Source organism: Otolemur garnettii, unplaced genomic scaffold (genome assembly GCF_000181295.1).
Source record: "Otolemur garnettii isolate 467f Iridium unplaced genomic scaffold, OtoGar3 scaffold00002, whole genome shotgun sequence".
NCBI lineage: Eukaryota > Metazoa > Chordata > Mammalia > Primates > Galagidae > Otolemur > Otolemur garnettii.
Genome location: NW_003852397.1, coordinates 46,184,272 through 46,206,160, shown reverse-complemented (window position 1 = coordinate 46,206,160; position 21,889 = coordinate 46,184,272). Strand labels below are relative to the sequence as shown.

Below are 21,889 nucleotides of genomic sequence, written 5' to 3'. Positions count from 1 at the left end.
AGTATATGTTTTATTTATTGCATCATAATCTGATGCTTTACCACCATGGTTTAGGTTTAGCACAGCTACCTTCCATCAGGTTTCAAAATTACCTTTAGAAACAATGCATTCAAGAACAAAAAATGAGAAATATGTTTGCAGTGATTTCAATGTTTTTAGCAATTAGCATCAATACCATAAAGTTCTATGTGTAAAGGCAACATAGGATTTTGAATTTAGGGGGAACTGCTATTACTAAAATCCAGGTAAAATTTAATGCCATGCCTGAAAAGAAAATCTACTGGGGGCAGAGCAAGCTGGAAGACCAGAAAGAATGTTTGACTGAGCCATCCTAGTATGACTGGAGAAAGAAAGAGAACTAAGTCATACCTGGTGCCAGGATCTTACTAGAGTTGTAGCTAGGGGTGCACAGTGAGGTGGTGATATACTAGAGACAGTGTGTGATCCAGTGCAGTGGAGAACTGACACACTAGATGGATATTGAACCCTGAGTCATCTCAAGTCAAACAGAGCTTCTCCAAGATACATTGTAATGGACCAGCCCAAAGTCAAGACAAGGGAGAAAATTCTGCAAGTAGCCAGGAGTAAGAGCCATCTGACAGGGGCAGAGCCATTAGGGTGACAGCAGTCTTTTCAACTGAAACTTTGCAAGCCAGAAGAGAATGGTCATCCACTTTGAACATACTTTGCAGTTTTTGGCCGGGGCTGGGTTTCAACCTGCCACCTCTGGCATATGGGGCCAGCGCCCTACTCCTTTGAGCCACAGGCACCACCCCACTTTGAACATTCTTAAACAAAACAACGTTCAACCCAGAATTCTGTATCTTGCTAAACTAAGCTTTAAAATTGATGAAGAAATCAAATCTTTTGTGGATGTACAAACACTAAAGAACTGGACCACCAGGAAAGTAAACACCCAGAAGCTAAAGGTCAGTGAATTGAATTCCACACTGAAGAGGCACAGGCAGGCTGATTGGATAAAAGCACAAACCATGCATATGCTATCTCCAGGAGACACACCTAGCCTTGAAGGACAGATCAAGACTCAGTGTTAAGGGACGGCAAACAGTATTTGAAGCAAATGGAAATCAGAAGAAAGGAGGGGTTGCAATCTTGTTCTCAGATACAACCAGATTCAAAGCAACAAAAGTTAAGAAAGACAAAGATGGACACTTCATACTGGTCATGGGAACAACACAACAAGAAGACACTTCAATTTTAAATATTTATGCATCCACCTAAAATTCTCTCAGATTTACAAAACAGACTTTAAATGGTCTTGAGCAATATGATATCCTATATATAACACCATAATAGCCAGAGACTTTAACAACCCTCTGCCCAAACTGGAAAGATCCTCTAAACAGAAAGAAAACAAAGATACAAAGGACTTAATTGTGAACCTAGAACCCTGGTTCACATCCTATGAGTCATGACCCACAGGAACTCTGTTGAAGGGCTGCAGCATTAGAAGGTCAAAAACCACTGCCCTAGAACAAATGGGATTAATAGACATATACAGAACACACCATCCCAAAGCAAAAGAACATACATTTCTCTCATTGGCCCATGGAACATACTCTAAAAGAGATCATATCCTAGGGTACAAATTAAACCTCAGCAAAAGTAAAAGAATAGAAATTATGCCTTGTTTCTTCTCAGACCACAAGGTATAACTCAACTCCAGCAAAAATATTCATCCTGACACAAAGGCATGGAAACTAAACGACCTTATGCTAAATGATAGTTGGGTTCAGGAAAAAATAAAAGCGGAAATTGTTAAACTCCTCACTCATAACAACAATAAAGACACAAGTTACTAAAACCTATGGGATATAGCAAAAGCACTCCTAAGAGGTAAAGTTATAACATTAGATGCCTACATTCAAAAAACAGAAAAGTGCATCAACAAACTCTCTCATGAACCATCTTATGGAATAGGGAAAAAAGAAAATAACAATCTAATCCTAAACCCAAAAGAAGAAAAGAAATGTCCCCAAAATAAATCAAAAATTAAATTGAAAATAAAAAAAAATTATTCAGAACATTATTGAAAAAAGTTGGTTTTCAAAAACAATAAATAAAATTGATAAACCTTTTGCCTTGTTAACTAGAAACAGAAAAGTCTCTAATAATCGTAATCAGAAATGATAAAGGGAAAACAACAGATTCCACAGAGATAAGAGAGATTATCTCTGAATACTACAAGAAACTCTATACTCTGAAACTTGACAATGTGGAGGAAATGTCTCAAAACTTGGAATCATGCCCTCTCCCTAGACTTAACCAAGAAGAAATAGATCTCCTGAACAGACCAATTTCAAGGACTGAGATGAAAGAAACAATAAAAATAAAAATCTCCCAACAGAAAAAATGCCCTGGCCCAGATGGCTTCACACCACAATTCTATTAAACCTTCAGAGAAGAGCTTATACCCACACTGCAGAAATTATTATGAAAAATTGAGAAGGAAAGAATCTTCACCAACATGTTCTACAAAGCAAACATCACCATGATAACCAAAACCAGGAAAAGACCCAACTAAAAAGGAAAGCTTCTGACCAATTTCACTAATGAATACAGATACAAAATTCACAATAAAATCTTAGCCAATAGATTACAGCTTCTTAGCATCCTTTTCTTACAAGAATACTTAAGAATGTAGGCACAGGTGGTACATTTCTTAAACTGATCGAAGCCATCTATGACAAACCCACAGCTAATATTATACTGAATAGGGTAAAACTGAAAGCTTTTCCACATAGAACTGGAACCACACAAGGTGTCCTGTCTTGCCACTACAATTCAACATAGTGATGAAGTTCTAGCCAATTTACTCCATCAAGATAAGGAAATAAAGGGCAATTCAAATGGGAGGAGAGGAAGTCAAACTTTCTCTCTTTGCCGATGATATGATCTTATACTTAGAGAACTCCAAAGGCTCAACCACAAGACTTCTGGAAGTGATTAGAAAGTACAGTAATATCTCAGGATATAAAATCAGTGTCCACAAACAGTAGCCTTTTTATATGCCAACGACAGCCAAATTGAGAGGCAAAGCAAAGATACAATTCTCTTCAGAGTAGCTTTAAAAAAAAAAGATAAAACCTAGGAATATACCTAACAAAAGAGGTGAAGGAGCTCTATAAAGAAAATTATGAAACCCTAAGGAAAGAAATAGCAGAAGATATTAACAAATGGAAGAACATACCATGCTCATGGCTGGGAAGAATCACATTGTTAAAATGTCCATAGTTCCCAAAACAATCTACAGAGTCAAGGCAACCCACATGAAAATACCAAGGCTTTCAGGATTTGGAAAAACTAATTCTTTGTTTTGTGTGGAACCAGAAAAAACCCCATATAGCCAAGTAAATTTTAGGAATAAAAACAAAGCCAGGGACATCAGCCTACTGTACGTTAGGCTATGCTACAAGGCCATAGTGATCAACACAGCATGGTATTGGCACAAAAATAGACACGTTGATATTTGCAACCAAATAGAAAACCATGCGATGAAACTAACATCTTACACCCACCTGATCTTTGATAAACCAAACAAGAACATACACTGGGGGAAAGAATCTGTACTCAATAAATGGTACGGGGAGAACTAGATAACCACATGTAAAAGACTGAAACTGGACCTGTACCTTTCACCACTCACAAAAATTGATTCAAGATGGATAAAAGATGTAAATTTAAGGCATGAAACAATAAAAATCCTTGGAGAAAGTATCAGAAAAATACTTGAAGAGATCAGCCTGGGGAAAAACTTTATGAAGCCGACTTCAGGGGCAATTGCAACAACAACAAAAAAATAAACAAATGGTAATCAATTAAACTTAATAGCTTCTGTACAGTTAAGGAGACAACAATCAAAGCAAATAGACAACCTTCAGAATGAGAAAATGTATTTGTGTACTATGGATCAAACAAAAGCTTGATAACTAGGATCTACAGAGAATTCAAATTAATCAACAAGAAAGAGGAAACAATCCCTATGTCACTGGGCAAGACACATGAATAAAACCTTCCCTAAAGAAGACAGACAGATTGTTAAGAAATATGAAAAAAAATGGTCATCATCCCTAATCATCAGAGAAATGCAAATCAAAACCACCCTGAGTTATTACCTAACCCCAGTGAGAATGGCCCACACAACAAAGTCTCAAAGCTGCAGATGCTGGTGTGGATGTGAAAAGATGGGATCACTTTTACACTTCAGGTGAGACTGCAAACTAATACAGCCTTTTTGGAAGAAAGTATGGAGACTATTCAAAGAACTCAAACTAGACCTCCCATTCGATGTTGTAATCCCATTATTGGGCATCTACCCAGAAAGGAAAAAAAAAATCATTTTATCATAAGGACATTTACACTAGACTATTTATCACAGGTCAGTTTAGAATCACCTAAATGTGGAAACAACCTAAATGCCCATCAACCCAGGAATGGATTAACAAGCTATGGTATATACCATGGAATACTATTTAGCCATTAAAAAAGATGGAGACTTTCCATCTTTTGTATTCATCGGATGGAGGTGGAATGCATTCTTTGTAGTTAAACCTCACAAGACTGGTGAAGCAAGAATCCAATGTACTCAATTCTAATATAAAGGCAGTAGATGATCTAACGCATGGTGGGAGGTAGGGCAATGAGGGAAGGGGGAAGCAGAGTAGGGGGGAGCATTTTGAAGTCATGGTGTATGGCACACCATTTAGGGGCAGGGCACAATTGTAAGAGGGAATTTACCCAACAAATGCAATCACTGTAACCTAATTCTTTGTACCCTCAATGAATCCCAAACAATAAAAAGAAACAAATAAAAGAAAATAAAATTTATTGAACAAAAAAAAAGAAAGAAAAGACAATCTACCAGCTCAGTAAGATTGATTAATACTTTAGTGAACACTGTTAACAGAAAGCTGGGGGTCTCAGAGAACTGGAAATCAAACAGTTGTGTGTTGAGTAATGAAAGGAGACTGCAAGATTCTAAAATTATGAGGGCAACTGAAGCTTAGACAAGCAAGGGTCTTGCCAGGGGCGTGGAGAACTTCAGTAGCTGAAGGAGGAAGGGACTTCAGATCTCCTAATTCCCAGCCAATGCACGAGTGACAAATTCTTGCCAACATTTTCCCCCAATCCAATGTACGCCTTTCACACATTCTGTCTTGCTCCTTGTTGGCCAGTGAGCTCTAGATGGGGGGTTAGCCCTCCTGAGCGGAGAATCCCTCTCCCCTTGGGCACACTAGGCAGATGCTAGGCTCCTTGTCTTCTTTGCTCTGGCTTGGGGGCTGGGGTTCCTCTGTTTTTCTCACTTTGCATAGAAGATGATCAATTAAGTGAAAGAGCATGAAATATGCTGCTCCCATTTCTGTCAGCACATAAATGTGAAACTGGAATTCTACAATGACTGTAGCAAAAACAAACAAACAAATACACAAACAATACAGAACTCTGGAGCAAGCTGAAAAACCAAGACCCAGGTAATACTGAATTGACCATAGACTCTGAAATAGCACGCAGGTACTGAAAAACAACATGGTAATAAAAACTGGAGGTCAATTTCACATCTATTATTGAAATACCTGAGGATACAGTTTAACTTTCTTGTTCACAACACTAAGATGATGACACCTCTGATGTTAAAATGAACTTTAAAAATGTACTAGTGATAGGGCAGCACCTGTGGCTCAAAGGAGTAGGGTGCTGGCCCCATATGCTGGAGGTGGTGGGTTCAAACCCAGCCCTGGCCAAAAACTGCAGAAAAAAAAATTTTATTAGTAATAGTAAATTTGCACTATTTGATTGGGGGCTAGAAAATTAATAGAAAGTAGATGCTTTGTTTTAACATCATTATTTAATAAAATCAAAAGTTGACAATACCAAGTCGACGACTCGGCTTATTTTGTTATTTTACTACTTTTCTAAATCTAAAAGTCTAAGAATTACTATATTACTTTATGGGGAATATTTGCTTATTTATAGAGGCAGTAAGTGACAAAAAGAATTAAATTGTATGAAAAGGCATTTATATCACACAGGTAACCAGGAAACTGTAAACCAGTTCATATCACTGAAATATGATATCATGTTTACAGATACTTTATCATAATTTATCTAAATAGTTTTTCATGTTCTTTTTAAAAGGAAGAAAGGGCATTAGCACAAACAAAACACATTTTCTGGAAGTGATTTTTCCCTAAACTAGATATTCAAAACTATGTCTTAAGTAGCTACTATACAAGGTACTACGCTATCTACAAATTATGTTATTTCAGCAGAATTTTTCAAGTGATTAATTTTCTAATAGTGGCTCAAAACCACCTTTCTTTGTAGCCACTGACAGCTTTTCTGACACTGAAGTTTGCATTACGGTTGATGTCATCAAAAATAGTGTGGAAATAATTTTCCTTCTTTTCTCCGACATCGGCAGGAACTAACATACATACAAAGTCTAGCTAGAACTTTGTAAAGTTCTGATTAAAAGGGTTTAGTTCAATAGTCTGTGTTTATTCCAGTAGTTATACGTAGGCAGAGTCTAAGAGATTAGGCTTTAATCTCTGGGTTTTAGTTCTCACTCAGCCACTCTTAAGAAACAGCCGTAGTTATTAAAACTTCAGAAATTACTTAACCTATTCAGTGCCTAAGTTCTATTAGTTGCAAAGGAGAATGAGGGTACCCCATTGGGAATAGAGGGGGTTGATAATTAAATTAAATAATACCGGCATATTTAAAATTTATTTTTATTTAAAATCATAACCGTATATACATTTATGGGCTACAACATGATGGTCTGATATACAATGGTGCTATGGCATTCCCAGGATACAGGACTTTCACAGTAAAATCAGGACAGTTCTGAGCAAAGCAGAAAGAGTCATTGTTCTACCTGTAAAGTGATTGTACCAAGATCTGATAAAACACAGGCACAAAAATGTCAGCTCTCACTGCAATTGTCCTTTTCACTGGACTTCAAACATGGAATGAATACAAATGCCTGTATCTTCCACAGAATTAGCATAATGTTGTGACCCAATAAATTCCACCCTTATGCTTTGGAGTTACGGGAAAGAAAATCACACACAGAGGCAGAAAACCCAGAACTGACCGTTTGTTTAAAGGCCTGCAGCAAATCACTTTCTGCTCTGACAAAACGATCCTGACATAAAAGTATTCCCTGGAAATACGCCCCCTTTCCTTCCTCGGAGGCGTCATCCATTAAGGATAACTCCTCTTTTAAATTTTAAAATGCGAGGAACCTTTTACAGTTCTCTGATAACCTCATTTCCAGTTCTTACTTGAAGTGCTTTCAGCCTTTTTCTGGGTTGTTGTCATGAAAGTGTCCTAAGGATACTGAACAGCCAATAAAATACACAGGTGATTGCAGCGATCACGGAGTTCACTGTGCGATTGCACCATGGCTCTGTGTTGAGACATGCAGGTCATCTATAGATTATGTCTTTGGCTTGCCCTGTGATGTTGAAACACGAATCAGTGAAACAGGTCCATTCTTTATCTTAAACTTGGTTGACTTCCCAAGATTCCTGTGAAGGAATCAGCAAAGTTCTTTTTTTTTTTTTTTAGGTAACAAACTAATGCCAGGCTTGGTACTTTTCAACACTTACATGTGGAAGCTTGCTATTATCAAAAACCAAGGACTGCCCCCGCCCCAATAAAAGGAAATTGTGTTTATGTACATATGGTCTAAAACAAAAAGATCACAGACAGCTGGAGGAAAATTTGGATAGTATGTTTTGGTAGAGTTCCAATACAGTAAAAGAACGCATTTGAATAAAATGACCATTAGCTTTATACAGAACATTCAAATTGAGAAAAAATTAACTTTTATTAAATAAGTCCCCATAATTATAGTGCTCACTAGGTACTCTGTGACATACCCTATTTAAGCACTTTTCATGTATTAACTCATTTCATTCTCTTAACTCAAGAAAGGGAGGCACTATTACAGTATCCACTACAGAAAAGGAAAAACAGAGAAGCTACATAACTTGTCTAAGGATACACAGCTAATCAATGAGTGTTTTGAGAGGTAAACTCAGGTATCAGACTGACTTTCCTAACGATGTAACAGAGAATAGAAACATCTGTGCAGAGAACAAGAATAATAAGTTTTCTGTATTCTCTGAGAAAGGAAGCAACCTAAACCAAGTTTGACATGCATCTGAACTTATATACTCATGAAAGAGCTTTAAATAATTTATATTATTGAAGTATCTGTCTCTCTGATTTTCACATTAGTGTAAATACTTAAATAAATAGAAATGTCTGCTAAAAAACAAAAATGTAAAAGCCATTTAATGAAAGCCCTGGAGAAGTACATGTTTAATTAGAATCCACAATGGACTCAGAATTCCATGCACATGGAATCATAAAGCCTCTTGGTTCAGAATTCCATGGACACGGTATCATGAAGCCTCTTTGCTTTCTTACATAGGATATTTTTAAATAGGAACCTTCCCAGCAGGAATGTTTGGGATGATAGAAATGTTTTGTATCTTAATTATTGTGGCGATTATGTAGGTTCATATACTTGTCAAAACGCATAAAATCCTACACTCGAAATGAGTGCACTTAAGTTTACTCCACAATAATGTTGATTTAAAAACTGAAACGAAAGTATCTATTTACCAAAATCCTGGAGACATATTTATTGTGTGAAATAAAGTGCCTGTTTGTCAAGAGGCACATTACAATGTCAGGAATATAATGAATACAGTAAGCAGAAGTAAAGCAAAAAAGGAAAGTTGTTTTTTGAAAAATACTTAAGGATAATTTTAACTGTAACTTATTCTCAGTCGTAACATTGAATGATGTGTATAGACTACCGCCAGTACTACTGCTAGTACTATCATACTACTGCCAGTTTTCAGGTAAGAGGTTATCATTTTAATATGCCAAAAACACAGATATGCTTTGTGTGCTTTCCCATCAATAGTCTCTTATTTTGTGCCTCCAAAAGTCATTGGTTGCGAGGGAAAAATCTTTGAAAGAACTCCAGAGCCAAAAAGATCGTTAGCAAATAGTAGTCAATGAGTCCAAATTACTTTCCATTGTGTACAGAATTAGCAGAGTGAGAAGAGCACTGTGATCTATTTGACAGCTGAAACCTGAAAGCTCAGGCAGGAAGAAATGGTTATTTATTTATTTTTTTGTCTGGGGCAGCTATATTGAATGAGTAAGCAAAGTATTGATTCTTATTTGTTTCCTTTAATACATGTGATTCAAATTATCCTAAGACTTCCCTCCGAAACTCTCCTTGGGATCTACACAATAAAAAACTTTACATCCAGAATCTTTCTTCTTTCACTTCAGGGGTACAATGTTGGTTGCAGTATCCCAGATAACGTGCTCTTTCTTGTATCTCCTATTATAAACCCAAAGTCCACCCCAGAACAAGATTTATGATGTAAGCACAATAAAATTGTTTTTATAGTACTGATGAATTTGGGCTTTATTTAGTCATTAAATATTTATTAGTTACCACTTAAAAACCTACAGTGTGCTAGGAATATCTTGGATTCAAAAATCCAATGCACTCAATTCTGATATGAGGACAATTAACCTCCTAGTACATGGTGGGGGGTAGGGGATGGGGAGAGCTGAGAAACGGAAAGAGGGAGGAGGTGGGGGACAAGAGGTGTGGCACACCCTTCAGAGATGGACACAATTATAAGAGGGTCCTTATCTAACTAAAGCAATCAATGTAACCTGGTGATGTGTACCCTCAATGAATCCCCAACAATAAAAAAAAAAAGTACATTGGATAATTCATGCGAGGAAAATATCCTTTATTCCTCAAAAGCTTTCAGCTATGGAAGGAATAAAGTTTGGTAAGGATAGAGATAAGACCAGGCACGGTGGCTCACGCCTGCAATCCCAGCACTCTGGGAGGCTGAGGCAGGTGGACTGCTTGAGATCACAGATTCAAGACCAGCCTGAGCAAGAGCGAGACCTGGTCTCTAAAAATAGCTGTGTGTTGCCATGGACTCCTGTAGTCCCAACTACTTGGGAGGCTGAGGCAAGAGGATTGCTTAAGCCCAAGAGTCTGAGATTACTGTAAGCTGTGATGCCACCATACTCTATTAGGGGTGACAAAGTGAGACTCTGTCTCAAAAAAGAAAAAAAGAAAAAAGAGATAAGAAAAGAGAAACAGAGAATTAGAAGTAGAGACAGTGATAGGAAGAGATTGAGGAGATAGCAATAGACACAGACAGAGATGGCGATGATGACAAAGTAACCCAGAAGATCAAGGGAGGAAATGTTAGGAAATATGACTATTTAGCTACCCATCAGACAGAAAAGGCAGGCAGGCATTTCCACTTGAAAGAGGTGTCAAGTGGTGACCCTGAAGAAAGAACTAATCCAAATGGCTTCAGCTCCTCTACAAAGATTATCCTGATTAAGCTTGCCAAAGACCTTAATATTGCCAAATCCAAGTCTAACTTCTCAGTATATGTCTTGGTGTCTCTATGGTACTCACATTTCATTATTCTGCCTTCTTAAAATCCTCTTTTGTCTCACCTTCTGTCTACAACACTCTCCTGCACTTGTGACATTCTTGAACATCACTGATTGTTCCTTTATAAACTCTTGTCCTCGCTCTTTTTGTTCTCTCAGAGCCTTAGAACACTGAGTTGTGTAAACATGTTCTTTTATTTTCTTTTCCTTTTTTTTTTTTTTTTTTTTTTGGTGTGACAGAGTCTCACTTTGTTGCCCTTGGTAGACTGCCATGGCGTCATAGCTCTCAGCAACCTCAAAGTCTGGGGCTTAAGCCATCATCTTGTCTCAGCCTCCTGAGGAGCTGGGACTATAGGCATATGCCACAATGCCAGGCTTTTTTTTTTTTTTTTTTTTAAGACATGGGATCTTACTCTTGTTCAGGCTGATCTCGAGCTCGTGAGCTCAAGCAATCCACCCACCTCAGTCTCACAAAGTGCTAGTATTACAGGTGTAAGCCACTGTGCCTGGCTAACATGCTCTTTTCTTATACATACTCCTTAGGTATGGATCATGGTAAAGAGAGGGGCTTGTAAGCCACACTTCTTAAACGAAACCCTGAAATGGACAATTACCAGACATGTGAACTTGGGAAAGTCACTTATCTACTTTATCATTTGTAAAATGGAGATTGGTATGAGGTTAACACACGGTAATATGAAGCGCCTACATGCAAAAAATAGTGTGTAACACATATTAGATGCCATATTATTATCTTGTCACTATGATAAGTTTAAAAGCCAATTATAATGCTTATGACTCCCATCTCATAGCTTTTACTCTAACTTTCACTTTGAAAACTAGAGTCATATATCAAACTGCCAACTTGCATCTCATTTTAGATGTCTGATGGGATCTCAAAACTAACAAGACTGGGGAGAAATGGATTTCTCTCTACCCCAAATTGCTCCTTCTACAATTCATAAGTACATTCTATCAAAACTATCTCCAAAATACGTCCTGAATTCATCACATCTAGCCCCATCTACAACTATGATCGTGTCCCATCTCCCCTCCTTGGACTTCCACGCTGACATCTTGCTCATTTTCTGCCTTCTCTCCTCATGCTCCTATAAAATCTATTCTTTACAGAAAAATACCCGACTTTCCTTATGTTTTTTTGAATACACCAAGATCTTTTCTACCTTCAGGCTTCATTCAGGCATCTGTTTGTAATGCTTTTCTTTATAAATATTATCACCCTTATTTATAGATATTATCTCCCTTATTCCTTCTTGAAATTAATATTTCACATTAAAACACAAAGTTTACAACTTCCTAGTCATTACTTACAACTTGCTTTTCATGATATTTACATATTCTAAGGTTTATTCATTTCAGCATTCTCCTTTATATTGCTTTTTTTTGTTTTTTTTTCTTTTTGAGATAGAAAAAAAAATCTATCACCCTAGGTAGAGTGCCATAGCATCAGAGCTCAAAGCAACCTCAAACTCCTAGGCTCAAGCAGCCCTCTTTCCTCAGCCTCTCTAGTCGCTGGCCTGCCATAATACTCAACTAGTTTTCCTATTTTTAGTAGAGATGGGGTCTTGTTCTTGCTCCAGCTAGTCTTGAACTCCTGAGCTCAGGCAGTCCACCTGCCTCGGCCTCCCAGAATGCTGGGATTGCAGGTGTGAACCACTGCGCCCAGCCTATAATGCAAGTTCTATGAAGAAACTTACCAGTCATTAAGATATCTGCCATCGTTACTACATAGGTGATAATCAAAAATACTTTTCCAAATGAGCATATAAACAATGGCAGTAGTAAAACACAGATGAAACACTGGATATCATAAACATCAAACAGTTGAAGCCTATATAATTTGGGAATTAATTATAGGTTGGGGACAAAAGTGATCCCAAGATGTTTTACTTAGATCCCTGGGTAGATAATGGTAACATTCACATGGAAAGAGCATATTAAAGAAGGAATAAATCTGGAACTAACTCTTTTGGACGATGAGTTGATAGCTCACAGAATACAAAATTGGAATTGTTGAGGAAAGAATGAGATATGAATGTGGGACTGAAAAAAGACTCCATGGTGGAGGAATAGATGTAATCATCACCAGAATAGCTAAAGTTATTTAAGTAGCAGAGAATAACTAGTTATTTAAGTAGCAGAGAAAGTTTGTACAGTGGGAAGTACAATCCTTCAGGAAACTTTGAAATAAATTTAAGACTCAGGAAAAGAAAGAGGAGTTACAAAGAAGAATCAAACCTTGGAAAGAGAAATCTAACAGCCTAACAGCCATGGAAGAAGAAAGCTTTGAGAATTGCTGGGCTCAGTGCCTCACACCTATAATCCTAGCACTCCGGGAGGCCGAGGCAGATGGATTGCTTGAGATTAGGAATTCAAGAACAGCCAGAGCAAGAGGGGGACGCCATCTCTAAAATTAGCAGGGGGCATTGTGGACTATAGTTCCAGCTACTTGGGAGGCTGAGGCAAGAGGACTGCTTGAGCCCAAGAGTTTGAGGTTACTGTGAGCTGTGATGCCACAGCACTTTACTGAGGGCAAGTGAGACTCTGCTTAAAAAAATTTTAAAAAGAGAAAGTTTTGAGAACAAAGGAGGCGTCAACAGTGAAAGAGAATAAGGACTAAAAAGAGTTATCCATTTTGTCAACTAGAAAATCATCAGACAAATAGAAAACCAAGATGCCATCTGATCTTGCCAAAGTCCTGCCCTTGAGCCTCACGTCCTCATATTTTCATGTACTGGGCTCAATTATCTGCCTCCAATTCCGCCTCTCCCTCAGTTCCAGGCCTTTACTTGACATGTCTAGAAAGAGCTGACCATACTCTTCTACATCGCTATCTTTTTGGTGCTGTCACCAACATGGTAAACTAAGCTAACTGGTACTCTCAATAATTTCATTTGTATTTTTCTTCTCTCTGTTCCTAGGATAAATAGGGAAAAACATTAACATAGATTTAAAAATGTTTTAAAATTCATCATGAAATATGCAAACATTCAGCAGTACATCTTTCATTCAAAATAATAAAAACAATAACAAATAAATGGTCAATGAATCAGGAAAATAATAATTTTCAAGATGCCCCCCAAATTCTGGAAGTTGCAAATTATTATTTCTGTTTGTTGCCCTGTGTAGAGTGATGTGGCGTGATAACTCACAGCAACCTCAAACTCTTGTGTTCAAGTAATCCTCTTACCTCAGCCTCCCAAATAGCTGGGACAAAAGACACCCACCACAAGGTCCACCTTGTTTTAGAGATGATGTCTCCATCCTGCTCAGGCTGGTTTTGAATTCCTGAGCTCAGGTAATCTACCCGCCTTGGCCTCCCAAAGTGCTGAGATTATAGGTGTGAGCCACTGTGCCCAGCAATGCAGATTACTTTTAAGCCTCATTACTAGACTTATGTTCATTACTGTAGAGTCAACAATAAAAATGTAACTGTATATAGAAATTTACTAACATGAGTCAAAATAAAACTTAATCATCAGTAATAATTAAAAAATAGAATGTGGAAGAAACTTATAAAAATTATGGGAAAAGCAACATCAAGGTCCTTCCAAGCACATCTGATAAAATCCTTATCAGTGGGCTATTCCAGGACTTGAGTTTTCATGTCCCTACAATTCCAATTTTGTTATCAGATAATCCATTAATTCCATATTTTTATTAATATAATTCATTTTTTAATGTCTTTGGTTAATTGAAAACAAACTGGTATAACCTATGAAATTGCCAGAACCTATAAAAGTCAGAGGAAGGAAGTTTAAACAGAGAATTAAATTATGTTTTCCAACTCATGTGGGCATCACTTCACTCCAAGAGTTCTCAAACTTTGCTACATATAAAAATGACCTTTTAAAAATCCCAATGTAGGTGAACTCTATTCTAGTTAAACCAGAATCCCTGATGAGTGAGGTCCAGACCTCCTTTTTAAAGATTTCTAAGAGATTTCATGGACGGTTATGTATTTGAGAACCCATGACTTCCACTATCCTCTTTTCATCATATGAATGTTTTAGTGATTATGAATAAGGGCTTTGATGTCAGAGCCAGAGTTTGAATCCTGATGGCTATATAAACTTGAACAAGTTCCTTAAATTTTTGAGCCTCAGTTTACTTAACTGTTACTCAGAAATTATTATTCTCACGTCATAGGGTTGTTTTGAGCATCAACTAAGATAATATAAAAACTGAGCAGAGTTACGTGGTATGTGGTACACAATAAATATTGTTAATTTTATAAATAATAATATTTAAATATCACAATTCATTATTAATGACAATTATTTATTAATTACTAATCAAATACCATGTTTAGTTTACAATAAATTCTCGACAAACATAAATTTGCCTAAAGTTAAATTCATATATACAACTAAATATCAGATCTGTGCTGACTCAAGGAATTCAAATATCCAGTTTGGAGCTTTTTGCATTCTCTCATTTATAATACACAAAGGCAGAGTTCAAAAGATTCTAGAATTCACTTCCTGCTCACACCTGCCACCACACTGATTTATGACACCTCAAAAGCAGCTGCGTAATTTGAGTCTCACTTGCAGAAGAAAGCCACTAATAAATTTCCTCGGCTCTTATTAGAGAGAACTTTTAAATCTTCAATGACACAGTAAGAAAGAACTCTGAAAATTTCCAGTCACATTTTCCTTATTTACTTGGTTACCCTGGAGTGCATGATGACTTGTTTTCCTTTGGTTGTATCTGAACAGTTTGACAGATTACTGTGACAAGGTTACTTTTAAATTGATAAAAGGTTTGATTGTGTCGGTGCATTTGTCAAAACTGTCTGACACCGTGTATAATGGACTCTGCACCCGGAGCCTGGATGCCACTTGAGGCTGCTCTTAACTATTCTGCATTCAGCGTGCAGTATAATGAGACGCCCATCGGGGTGGGGCAAAAGTCGGGGAGATTAGCTTGGGCAGACCCCTCAGCTCTTGAACACAACATTCCTGTTTTGGTCCCCTAGCTTTTCATTGTGGGTGTTTCTCCTCTCTTGTTAAATGCTAAAGTGGCATCAGGATTTCATTTTAAAGGAGAAAATGCTCAGCGGTCTTTAAAAGAAAGGGGAACACTTGCAGAGAAAAGTGTCAGGCAGGCAGCTGACTTTCCTGCTCTTCTAGTGATGATTGGAAATATGTCTGCATCTACTCAAGAGATCCCTCCATTTTCCTGCATTCTGTTTCAAGTGGCCTTAAGAGCATCATGTTCACTTTACGACGAAAAAACAATTCATTCTGTTTCTCTGCAATATTTTGATTGACTCCAGGTTAGTTAATCAGGTGGAAGTAGGAACGACTGGCTGGGGCTTCCTGAGAGCCCTGTATTGATTAAAATTTATAAGCCACAAAATGGTTAAATAAAAGATATTATTGATGTAGAATATATTAATATAAACACCCAAAATGATTGTTTTCACTTTAAATTCTACACCTTATGGTAAATATGTGATTTTATTTTTTAAAAGCAAGAGCATGCTCACAATCATAAAATAGAAGTTACTAATTTCTTTGAAGGGGAAAATATAACTTAATAAATAAAAAATCATTACACTACAAAATTTTGTGTCATCCAAAAATGTTGGAATATTCTCTCTTACTTAATTAAAGCAAATCTGTCTTCTCCAACTTCTATCTGTTCCTCTTGATAATCCAGGTGTTCCGTACATAGTGTTCAACTGATAATCCATCCATGTATGTATTTGTAGAATCAGTTAGAGTTCTAGTCTTCATTATATTCCCTTTAGTGTTTTTAATATTATAATATAGCCATTAAAGATTTATGGTATATTGCTGACCCATTCATGACCAGGTAAGAAAAAGAAAATAACTAAAACTCAACTGATTTTGGTTCTGTCCTGTGCTACTTTGCTGTTCCTTTTGATGATGAATTGTCTCTACCGGCCTTATATTTTAAATGAAAAATGAATGCATATAACCAAAGAAATACTTCATCCCACGCAACTTTTCTACTACCGTAATTATTAAATTTTATACCGTTCTTTCTAAATACAAATCATTCTTTTTACAGCTTACTTTTCAATTACTACTAGTTTGGTTATTAATTGATCTTATGAGATCCCTTCTTTCCACTCTGAAGCTGGAGTTACCTTTTAAAACTAAAATCCAATTATGTCACCTTATTTATGACAAGTAAATGGTTAGGATAAATCAAAGCTCCTCACATAATCTACAAAGGAACCATCTCATCCCTCCATATTTTCCAGCTCATTTTGTCCTTTACTCCATCTCCCTCTTTCTACTATAAGCCATAGTGGCCTTTTCTCAGCCCCCTGTCCTTGCCCTGCCCCTTCCTCCAGAAGTCTGCACATGTGAAGTTCCCTGGGCCTAGACAGCTCTTCCTCTCCTTTCCCACTTGGTTAATTATCCTCTGATTTGAGCTCATCCGTCATTCTGAGATGACTTTGCTAATCACCCAAATTTGATCTTATCTCATATAATAAAGTTTCTTAGTACCATGCTCCTCTCTTTTTTTGTACTTATTATAATCTTTATAATTGTTTATGTCTATTTCTCTAGAATAAAAATTCCCCTTTGTTTAAATTTACTTCCCATCAAATCCTCAGCACATGCATTCTGCAGGTACTCTGTAAATATTTCTTGATTTAGAAAACAATAAAGTTCCTTGAGTTGTCACAAGATAAAGACATTAGAAAATATTCATAGTATTTTCTATATTAGGCAAAAAGTAATGTATTCATCCAAAATATAAGTATAACTAGGAGATTGTTCCATAGAGGAGAATCATTCTTCTCATTTGTTATCCTTCAGTTTTATCTTTCCTTTGATTTTACTTGTGATCTGAACATAGAAGCTTTGATGATAAATGTGAATAGAATTCCTTAATAAGAATTTGCTCTCAGATTATACACTGAGAAATAATGAAATTTCATTTGCTTTAATATCATTGTCTGTTCATTAGCATTAATATGGATATTGTATACTAATACCAGAAAATTCAATGTCTATGCTGTTTTGTATATCTCTGTTTCCTATTATTTGATTACCATAAATATTAGCAAATAGTGCATTTCCTATGAGGACTATTAACTCTCAAGCTACCTATAATTTCATAGGAACAAATTGGAAATGGATCCTAATGGCAAGTTCATTTAAAACTACAAATATTTTCTGTTTTGTAAGTGACATTATTTTAAAACATTGGATGAGTAACAGAAATGCAAAATAATTTTAATCTTTAGAAGACCACTAGTGTGAATGAGTAACGAATACTATAGGAGAGCAACACTACAAGAATGAGAATAGGATTATACAAAGGACTTGTATTAGTCTCTTATCAAAGGCAACCCCAGCCTTCACATCATACCATGCAGCTAAATCAATTCAGGCAGTGGCCTGTCTAACATGTATGAGGGGATTGGAGGTGGATATAAAAGGATTGGTGATGGATATAAAAGGTGATCTCGAGGAGTTTTGCCACTAACGAAGTTCACAATCAAACAGTAAAATTTTAGAATGAAAGAAGTACAAAATATTATTGAATTCAAATCCATCATTACATACATGAGGGAAACCAAAGTTAAGAGGAGACAAGTCGTTTGTATAAGGCCACATATCCCGTGGATGCACTGCCAAGAATGAAAGACCTCTCAGCCCACAGTTATTTCCAATATATTATGTTGTGTGATCACATAAGTTCTCTAAGATTCTCTAGGGAAAAGAATCTAAGCCATAAACCCCAGGTACAGATAAGTCACTGAAGAACCCACAAATTTTAATTATTATAAATAATAATTTATGATATTATTTTAAACAATTATTATATAAATTATTATAAAATTTATTATATTATTTTATTATTTCTTTAATAATAATAAATATTATTATATTATTAAATTATATTAAATAATAGTAATAATAAATAATTGTTAGTGTAATTTTACAACAACAATAAATAGGCCATATCTGAATAGCTAGCAAATATTAATATGAACCAATAACTACTACCCTCTGTACATTTAGCAGCCTTTATATTTCCCAAATGCATGAAAGAAACACTAACAAACTTATTTCCTCGATAACAATGTTTTCTTGTCACTACATCTCCATCTTGAGTTTAAAACGCCAGTATGTATTATAGGCTATTAAGTAATAATTTCCATTTATAAAATTCTGGCAATTCTTTGCAGAAATGAATATTGACAGAGAAATTCATAGTATGACACTACATCAGTAGTATGCCAGTAAGCCAGATTTCCAATAAAATAAAGCTCTGATTGGTAGGATGTGCTGACTCTTGGGTTAGAAATACTATCACTATGACCAGTATCAAGCTTCTTATTGTGTCACAAATTTCTCACAATATTTTTGAGTATTTAGCAATTGGCTCCAGCATCCCACTGATACAAGAAGAAAATGTAGAAACAATCAAACTTAACCTACTCTTTTAATAAAAAGGAAAAACGGAGGCTCCAAGTGAGGAAGTGAATTGCCTCAATCTCATACAGTTGGTGAGCACGTCCCTTTATCAGTTAAGCAAAATTTTATGCAAAAGAAATAGTCTGTGTTCTTTGTGACTATAGAAAAAAGTGCTTCCCCAAAGTCCAGCATCATCACTAAGACTAGAGAACCTGTTAGAAATAAATATTTTTTGGGGGGGGTCCACCCCAGACCTAGTGAATCCTAATCTCTTGGGCCTGAAAATATGTTTCAACAAACTCTACAAGTGGTAGAGAGCAATCAGTAGAACCTTTCTTCATCATCCATCAATATGTTTTAAGAATGAGAATTAAATACAAATCAAAAGTAATAGGTACGCTTATTGCATCAGCATCCATGGAAAGGGAGCTATTTCATCTGAACCCTCTGCCATAAAGCCTACAATCTTTCACGTTTTCAAAGGCCTTGCTCTTCAAAATACAGTTTGAATTTTTCCAACAACAGCCCAAGAAAAATTTAAGTGATTTATCTTCGAGTTCTCCACCTCAATATTCTATAGAACAAAACCTAACATATACTGGTATATGTACGAATGAGCTCCAGCATTTTTGAACATTTAAAAAATAACTTCTTTTCAATAAATGTTTATCTTTCAAGGTTCTGCCTTGCCTCTTCCACAAATAAGGCACCCTCACTCTAATCTACCTGGTGCCTTGTCAACAGATTATGTCGTGATGTATTTGTGTTTAGTTTATCTGCCGCTTTCTGTTGTTTTGATATGTACTCCCAATCTTAAAATTTAGAACAAAGGCAAATAAATACTGTCTGCTTTGTATTTCTCTTTCAATATTTTAGGGGTTGGAAAATTAGCAAAACAAATATCCTTGGAACTTCCTTTCAAAAGCATTGCATAAGAGAAAAAGAACAATTGAGTAATAGTTTCCTAAAATTTAAAAAGGCCCAGCTAAAGCACAAGCAAATGACATATATCGGTACCAAAAGTACGTTGAAAATGATCAGACAGCAATCTGAAAATACAGGTTTATAGTTCTTAATTCATTATTCTTTTTAAATGTATTTGGAGATTAAACTTAAATATGTCTAATTTATTTGGACAGATATGAGACATAATGGCATAAGGGTCGGTAGATAACAGGTTAATGAAAACATTGTGTGGGGGATTTAATCACTTCCATGCTTCCTAGCCAATAGAAAACTACTTAGTAAGTGAAGTTCTTGGCCTTGTTGGGAGATAGCTTCACTAGACGTGGCAATAGAAATTGTCAAGGAAATTAGATAATTAACATTATAGTTCTCCAATTGACTGGGCCAGACTGAACTTGAATTTACCAAGCACTGTCCAGAAAAGCTTCAAAATACAAGAGGTGATCATCCTGAAATCTAGTACTTCTGAGTCTTTGAGATTCTTTTCATGAATATTTCTCCAGAAAAGTAGCTTCTTTCATGAGAGTTGCCATAGACTCCACCAGACACATCGCTTGAGAGCCCAACTTTGTCACTGATCTTCACATTTGAGGTCAATATATACAAATCAGCCAGCACTCCTGTGTATGTCTGCCCAAGAATCTTCCCCTCCACAGCAAAAGTTAAACAAATTCAACTCACTAAAATAAGCTGGAATCAAACGTCCTGCTTGTAAAGAACAGTCTTCTTCACTAAGATATGGGTATCAAATGGGTGCACTGGGTACACGACCAAGTCCTGCCCACGTAGGCAAGACCATGAGGGAGAAGGGGCACAGAGAGCAGAAGGACACTTACGGTTGGCACAGCTTGATTAGGTCCTGGTCAGTGGTGCCTGGAGGGAGGCCTCGAATGTACAGGTTGGTTTTACTCAACTGTTCCCCGCTGCTGTTGCTGCTGCTGTTGTTGCTGCTGCTGTTTGTGCTGGGGCTGGGAGGAGCCATGGGGTGGGGAGCTGGTGCATAGGACTGCTGGAAACAGAAAAAGCTGTTACTGGAAAAACAAAAGCCAGCACCTGCTCACAGGCCAGCAGCACAACTGAAAGCAATGTAAGCTTCTCGTCCTCTCCAATCCAGGCGCGCACACACACATTCAGCATATTGATAGCACTGCTCTGTGTTGCATCTGAGACCAGCCTTTGCTTTTCCCCACCTGTGCCCCTCCATTTTGATCAGCACAAAGTCAGCCATAAATGGGACAAAGAGAAGTTATCAGGTGCTCCTGGTAGTAGCATATGGCCTTTGAATCTGCCCCCAACCACAATGACTCTCCTTAGACATGTAAAGCAGCACATCTCCCTGTTAGAATAAAGCAGTTCACTCTTGGCATGGAAGCTCTGCTTCCACCATAACTTTACTAGCCAAGCAGCCTTGGTTTGCCTTTGCTCTTCGTCCCTTTTTTTCTCCAAAGAAACCTCCTCATATTTTCCTCACCATTACTGCCCAGCACGATGATACATAGAAATCATTCTACAAATAGTGATTCTAGGAGTGATTAAATGCTTGAATCCATCTCAGCTGTTTCCTCCATTTCAAAAACTGCTTCTTCATAATGAATTTCCCTTGTTTGCAAGACTAAGCCTCCTTTCCCTCCTTACCATCAAGATCCTCTTTAAATGACTCTAATGCAGGCTCTCATTGTGGGCACCCCTGAGCACCTGGACAGCATAACTCTGCTGTGGGTGCCGTCCTGTTCACTGCAATGTACCCTTTACCCACCAGATTTTGGTAACAGCCTCTCCCAGCTGTAATGACCAAAAATATATCAACATGCCAAATGTTCCGTGGCAGTGGTAAGGATCACTCTTATCAGAGAACAATTGTTTTAATTGGAGATACCATTACGTGGCAAAATGGAAATGAAAATTGTATGAAAATGAAAATGTATATTGGAATATACAATGTGTGTTTATAATTACAAATGCCAGAATTAGATATATATTTGCTCATTAGGCTTATTTCTTTT

General features: G+C 36.8%; 1 protein-coding gene across 1 annotated transcript in view; it reads right to left on the bottom strand.

Moving 5' to 3' along the window:
* The window catches only part of RBMS3 (RNA binding motif single stranded interacting protein 3), a 570,468-nt gene extending 549,576 nt beyond the window's left edge, over window positions 1-20,892 (bottom strand). Inside the window, exon 1 of the mRNA XM_023512729.1 lies at window positions 20,723-20,892. Coding sequence (XP_023368497.1) covers window positions 20,723-20,868 — 146 coding nt within the window. The 5' untranslated portion in view covers window positions 20,869-20,892. The remainder of the gene's footprint in view (window positions 1-20,722) is intronic.
* Between the last annotated feature and the right edge of the window lie 997 nt (window positions 20,893-21,889).